At 33.2% G+C, this 7,456-nt stretch overlaps 1 protein-coding gene across 1 annotated transcript; it reads left to right on the forward strand.

Annotated features, from left to right (window-relative positions):
- Window positions 1–4,762: 4,762 nt before the first annotated feature.
- On the forward strand, window positions 4,763–6,873 carry LOC105185893 (caspase-1). Its single transcript, XM_011145749.3, has 4 exons — window positions 4,763–5,010; window positions 5,505–5,761; window positions 5,914–6,219; window positions 6,331–6,873. Exons 1-4 carry the CDS (start codon window positions 4,931–4,933, stop codon window positions 6,582–6,584), a joined length of 897 nt encoding a protein of 298 aa, XP_011144051.1. The 5' UTR covers window positions 4,763–4,930; the 3' UTR covers window positions 6,585–6,873.
- Window positions 6,874–7,456: the final 583 nt, after the last annotated feature.

The raw sequence follows: 7,456 nt of genomic DNA on the forward strand, positions 1-7,456 counted from the left end.
CTTTTACTGATACAATAAAAAACATTTTTACTGATTCACTTTAAGAGAATACATATACGAATCTGCCTTTCTTTAAAAAAAAGGACGTTAATATATGAAACAGTAAGATCCCTGCGAGGAATGATTCGTCGATCGACATCGAAAGCCACATAACACAAGATCTCCAAGGAATATGCTAGAGACTTTACGAAGTTTGGAAGACGTTTGGAAGTCTTCAGATTTCTTTCGGACGTTCTTAGGACGTAAAACATCCTCTAGACGTCTTTCGGACGTTCTTGTGATCGCGTGCTGTCTAGGAACGACGTCAGTTAGATGGTTGCTCGTATCAATTATCAATGATATATGGCCTTTCATTACATTCTCTAAGTTTCAATTGTTAATTTAACGATTCCTTTCACAAGTCAAATATTAACATGCTGATTTGAAACATAATGCGAAAAGCTCGAAAATAAATGCGAAGCAGAGAAGAGATTAACAATGAATGATTATTATTTAATATGCAACTTACAGTTAAATGGACGTCAATTCGACAAGTCATTCTTCGCTGAGATAAAGATCTACCTGTATTGTATATCCATTGATGATATCTTGCGTCGTTTTGCATGGGAAACCTGAATAGGCGCTTTCCATTACATTTCCCATTACTGCAATTTTTGTACACACAGGTATTTGAATAGCGAACTGCACGGAACTGATTTGACATTGTATATTAATTTAGAATATATACAGTGTTATACACTATATGAAAAAAAAAGATGAAAAAAAAAGAAATCACAACACGTGACAAGAAAAAGAAAAAAAAGAAGAAGAATAGACGCGATTCAACACACGCGTAAGCACACGCGATGTTTATATATAATCGCGTTAAGGAAAAGAAATATGAAAAAAATAAGTGTTGTGAAATCTCGTTGACTCGCTAAGATAAGAAACACTGAAAATCCGCACAAGAACGAGAATCGTTAGAATACGGATTACGAAGTGCAGTCGTAAAGCTCGCCGCGAGTACTGATGACTGTCGCCGATAGATTGCCACGCCGCTCGTGTCAGAATACCTCTCCGAGGGGAGAGAACGTTGAGCGTTGCGCTTCTGTTGTTTCAAAGCTAGCAGATAATCACGATTGAACACTCGTAAAGTCAACCGAATTTTAACCATCTCGTAGAAACAAGTGCTTCAACTCATCAATATAAATGTAGAGGAAAGTAACCGAAACAGCCAAAAACCTCCTACAGAAAGGAAGAGATTTGAGCAGAAATTCATATTCAGTAGCTTCGAGACATTAAGTCAATTAGACATTCCATGTTAATGTAAGTTGCATATTAAATAATAATCATTCAGTGTTAATCTCTTCTCTGCTTCGTATTTATTTTCGAGCTTTTTTTTGCATTATGTTTCAAATCAGCATGTTAATCTTTGACTTGTGAAAGGAATTGTTCAATTAACAATTGAAACTTAGAGAATGTAATGAAAGGCCATATATCATTGATAATTGATATGAGCAATTTCAATCGGTTCAATCGAAGAGCGTTCCATTGTGTAGGTTACAATTCGTTATATAGATAATATTTATAATCGTAACATCGTGAAAGATGCCGATGATTCAAAAACGCTAAGATTTAGTTTCATAATTAATTTTAACCGGAGTTTAAGACTTATTGAGACAAACTTGCATAGTCGTATTGTTCATATGCATAACTGAAGTAGAACAAATAATTATATAAAAGTGAAGATGATGTCAAAATTAAGTCAAAATAATTTTGACGTTATCTTGACCTTTGATGATTATTTGTTCTAGAGAAGGAAACAGATTAATTAAATGTAAAATATGTCTAATATAAAAGGCACGCTTGTACGGATTATGATTGGTTGATTTCCTTGTGCATATCAATGATGCGATTATGTAATTTTGTTTAGATAGGTTTTTAAAGAGTTGTCTTATTCAACCCGACAAAAAATATGTATATTTCGTTAATTTTTTTTGCGGAAGCGAAAAAGATCACATGATTAAAAGATTATGGGTTTTGAGAGTTTGCTTAATAATGTTTAAAGAATATATATACATTTTTCTACAAGTATGTAAGATTTAAAATATATAAAATATTGCAGTAAAAGCAAAGAGGTTGCAAATAGACGATTCCAAGGAATTTCTAAATATGTGTGATTTAATTTTTCACAATTATTTTAAGTAGCTTTTTATTTTCTATAAGTATAGCTATCGTCTGAACTACAATCGGAACACAAATAATAAAATGGTAGCATTTAGAACAAAAATCGTCTATTTCTGGCCTCTCGGCAAAGTTTAATAAAAAATATTAATTATTAATGAATTTGGTTAATTGTAGTTAAAACGGTAAAGAGAAGTCTATTTTATAATGCTGCCAAGTTGCAAGTCGATTGGTCAAATAGTTATTCAGATATCGTGCGCACCGTGGAACCTCCTTGCTTTCACTGCAATATTTTTCATATTTTTAATCTTATATGTAGAAATTTATATACATTCTTTACAAACATCACATTAAACAAACCCTCAAAACAAAAATCCTGTAATCTTAAAGAAACAGGATATTAATCTAAAAAATAGAAACGATCAGAAATAACCGCTCGGTACTTCTAATATTAACGAATTATATTCCGGTTAAAATAATATAAATCGTATAATATATTCCGGTTAATATAATATAAGTCGTGAAACTGGACCTAAGTAAGACTTACGTTTAAGCGAATGTTCTCTTGAAACTGAAAACATTAATAATAATAATAATGATAATTATATTTCTATTTATCTTTTTTTCTATACTATCTAACTATCTATCTATCCATCTATCTATCTATCTGTCTATCTATTTATCCATCTATATCTATCTCTATATCTATCTATCTATCTATCTATCTATTTATCCATCTATCTTTTTTCTTCCTATGTATCATTACAACCTATCCTATTCTATCCATATTTCTTACAAATGCAAACAATTAATATTACATTAATTTTTATATTAAAATATATTTTTTATACTATATAACATGCTGAATTAATAATTAATAAAATTCAACAGGTTATACTATAAAAACAAACACTTACGTAAGAAAATTATTATATTATTAAAAAGTTTGCATTCATTTTCTGACGGAGATCACCATTTTCTCGCGGTTTCCGTTGAGCAACAATATGCACGTTATCTATTCGTAAAATTAAATAATAAAGTCGTAATTGAAATATGATAATAAAACTAATTTCTTTTTTTACTAGACTAAATTTATTTTTGCTACGAAAAGAAAAATGTAACAATAGAATATCTTTTACAAAACAAATAACATTTCATTTAATTTTTAATTTAAATTTATTAGCATAAATAAATTATTCTGTCATATACTTTAATAACAAATCATTTTTAAAAGATGTATATATTGGCTAAGAGTGGATTTCTATTAACTTTTCGTCTCTCATTATAATTCTCTTTTCTTTATTTGGGCATTAATACTAAATATTCTTTATATACATATATACTATATATGTGTCATTTATTTATATATATATTGTCATGTAATTAATATATTTAATCAAGCCGTAAGAACACGAGAAGAGAGGAAGAGCGAGCAAGTGCGTGAGAGAGAGAAAGAACGAGCGAGAGAGAGAAAGAGCGAGGTATAGGAGTAGCGAGAAAAATCTCGCAGCTCACGCAGTCAATAAGCTAGACGAACGGGAAAGAAACAGATAATATGTCGACGCTCGTCTAGTCTCCCATGTGCTATCTCGCGTGCGTGAAAAATAATTCCTCGCTTCGCACGTTCCCTTGACACGAGACGCTACCGCGTCTTTTGATGTCTCTGGAGCGTGAAAGATGAAAGAAAAGCGGAGAGATGTTCACTTAACGATAAGATCGCCGCTACCTCGCCTCGTGTTTACTGCCGCGCGCCGCTCAGTAGTGAGACAAAGACGGAACGATTGTCTGTCGTCTGTCTTTTTCTAACCTACTATCCATTGCATGGAAGCAGTACGGACACGAACCTAGGCGCATTTTACTTTTATCACCGCGAAAGTGCGCCTAGCGGACGTAGTTTAGGCGCATTTTGGTCAGATGGCGTATCTAAAATGCGCCTAGCCGTACCCCCGAAATACGGCCGGTGGCCGCTCTCATTCTTCTCTCTGGTAGTACCAACAAATCGTGGACATTGGCTTAGTAGTTCATGTCCATGAAAAATGGACCCAATTGGCGCTTCGAATCAGCCAACTTTTCCATAACGCTGTAAATGCAGCCATGCCCGCTCTCAAGCTTCTCTCTGATTAAAGCCAGCGGCACACGGTGCTTGTTTTCGTGCTGGATTGCTTGCTAAATGAAAATACTGCGTTCTGATTGGTACATTTCCGAAGATGGATGGGAATGTACCAATCAGAACGCAATATTTTCATCCAGCAAGCAATCCAGCACGAAAACAAGCACCGTGTGCTGCTGGCTTAATTGGTATATGTTTTCAGATTAATCATAACTCAATGTCCAATAGAATAAATTTCTTCCTAGGAATGTTAGATGACAATCGAATGGGGAGAAACCAAGACAATCGAGGACAGAAAAATACAAATTTAAATATAAATTGTCTTCTTATCAAAGAGATTTGATAATGAAATATAAAGGACAACTATATTTCTCTTCTACTATTCACAGTCATGCTATCTTTCAGATGCAGTTGCAGTCTTTTGTGGGACGTTCAGTCTATTACTTATTTTCCACTCTATGCGATTCTTCTTAACATAGGCCATTCCTTCTAGAACGCGCGTTTCTGACAGAAGCGATTTTGCTTTGTGTGCGTGAGAACGTTGGAGCTTGTTTCTACGACGTATTGCTTAGACGTATTGCCTAGACGTGTTATCACAGAACTGCACTACGAGACTTTACCTTTTCCCTGTGATCAGATTCTCGTGAAATCAACGTCATGTGTTCCCTGGAACCAGACAGCAAGGGTTACACTACGGTGCACGGCGACGATGTCGGTGATGCGTTCGGCTGCACTAGGTAAAGAACAAACACCATGCCAGACTACACCATAGAGGCGATCATAAATTTTGTCTTCTAATATGAACACGTGAACATTTCCAAATGTACAAAATTCCACATTTTAAATTAAATTTTCGCCCTTCTCACGAGTTTACGTTACAGGAGAAAATTTATGATCAACCCCCATAACATACATGCGAAATCGTTTGTTCATGTTGCTCCAATATGAAGTCCCGCGATAGATATGCAAACGTGAAAATAAGACATGAATTTCTGTAAATATAATTTTAATGAATAACTTTTGATCCAAAATGGAAATAGAATAAAATGAAATTATATATGACACGCTAAATGAGATATTTTTATATCATCAACTATAGTGAAGTAATGGTTTTTAATATGGAATAATTGATCAGGCACTTTATTGAAACGAACCGTTTCCCGAATTTTATTGAATCTATTGAATCGATTAAGTTATTTAAGTAAAAGGATAAAATAAAATTTTTTTGTAGGAATAACGTTGCTCCCATGCGGCCCTTGCAAACAGCACCTACAGAACGCTATGCTACTCATTATAACATGAATCATCCCAAACGTGGCTTAGCCATCATTTTTAACCATGAATTTTTTACTATCTCACATCTTAAACCTCGCTGTGGTACAAATGTTGATTGTGAGAATTTAAGCAATACACTGAAAAACCTTGGTTTTGAAGTAAATGATTTTCATAATTCAAATCAGAGAGATATAGTGAAGAATTTAGAAAGGGGTAAGCCAAACTTTGAGTTGCTTATTTGCCTTGTTACTAAAAAATTACTTGTTTACTAAAAAAAAAAAAACATTTAAAAAGTACTTGATAAAATAAATGCAGTGTATAGAAAATATACTTTATGAAATAGTAGCAAATTATTATTTCTATAGTTGCAGACATGGATCATTCCCAACATGATTGCTTGGTAGTAGCTGTATTAAGTCATGGTGAACTTGGATTACTCTATGCTCATGATACTGCATACAAAGCTGATTCTCTCTGGCAGCATTTCACTGCTGATAGATGCCCATCTCTGGCTGGTAAACCTAAGATGTTTTTTATACAAGCCTGTCAGGGTGATAAACTGGATTCAGGTGCTACTCTGAAGGAACGTACTGAAACAGATGGATTGCCAACTGGAACATTCCGTATCCCAAGTCAAGCAGACTTTCTGATTGCTTATTCAACAATACCTGGTTTGTATTACTACTTGAACACACAACTTTCTTCAGAATAATGTAAGAATGTAAAAATGTAAAAATGTAAAGAACTAAATTGTAATTGAAAAATATCCTTCTAATTATCAGGTTATTACTCCTGGAGGAATACTAGTCGTGGGTCATGGTTCATGCAGGCATTGTGCATGGAATTGCGAGAAAACGGCACTCGCTATGACCTGTTGACTCTACTGACATTTGTATGCCAACGTGTTGCCATAGATTTCGAATCTAACACACCTGACAATATTACCATGCATCAGCAAAAACAAATTCCATGCATCACTTCTATGTTAACGCGTTTGGTAAGATTTACCCAATCTTCCAATAATGGTCTCGTATAGTCTGCAGTATAAAGTAAGTAATTATCTGTTTACTAATCATGTATACAGACCAGCATGATAGCCTTAACATATTGTTCGACTGAGTTATTAATTTGTTATTTATTTATTCAGGATCTATATGTCAAAGCGATACGTTTATTACAGTAATAGTTATGTATTAATCTCCAAAAACAGCTATGAACAATTAAAAATTATGAATAGTCTAATTAAAATATGTGTTAAGGCTATGTGCTGCTGATATATGTATTCAATACACAGATCTAATCGTTTATCAAAGCTGCTAAAAATGGAGCATGTCAGTTTTACTTAGACGATTACCGTGTATTGTATTCTGGTCACAGAATCTTGTATGTTTTGTAATTCTTGACAAATTGACCACGTCCGTGCAAGTATTAGAGTAACATTTAAGCTAAAAATAATAAGAGAAAATATCTTTTCTCATCAATGGTAAGCTTTTATACATAATATTTTTTTCTTGCCCTTCTCTTTTTTTGAGCTATTTTTTTGTAATTTGTATCCTATCTTTTGCAAAAGATAAGATAACCACTGTCATAAATGTGCATTTTCTCTCTTTGTTCTCAGTTCGATTTATCACGATATAAAAAAATTGTTAAAAAGAAAGTTATCATTTCTTAATCTTATCTGAATATATAGTGCAACTATTTATGATAAGCATTAAAGTATGAAATACAAAAATTTATTAGCAGGTACATGAAATCTCCTCTGAAGCAGTTGCTTTGCCTGGGAGATCTTCATTTAGCAAGTAATTAAGGTACATAATAAGTACAAAAAAATGACAGATTTATCGATTATATTAAATAATATACCATATGCAACTATCCGTAATATTTTTCATCCATAATTCATATAGA

The sequence above is a fragment of the Harpegnathos saltator genome, unplaced genomic scaffold (genome assembly GCF_003227715.2).
Source record: "Harpegnathos saltator strain DR-91 unplaced genomic scaffold, Hsal_v8.6 scaffold179, whole genome shotgun sequence".
In the NCBI taxonomy this organism is placed as follows: Eukaryota; Metazoa; Arthropoda; class Insecta; order Hymenoptera; family Formicidae; genus Harpegnathos; species Harpegnathos saltator.

Coding starts and splice junctions, on each gene's coding strand:
- LOC105185893 (XM_011145749.3), top strand. CDS start 4,931: ATGTGTTCCCTGGAACCAGACAGCAAGGGTTACACTACGGTGCACGGC. Junction 5,762..5,913: donor AGTGAAGAATTTAGAAAGGG/GTAAGCCAAACT, acceptor TTATTTCTATAG/TTGCAGACATGGATCATTCC. Junction 6,220..6,330: donor TGCTTATTCAACAATACCTG/GTTTGTATTACT, acceptor TCTAATTATCAG/GTTATTACTCCTGGAGGAAT.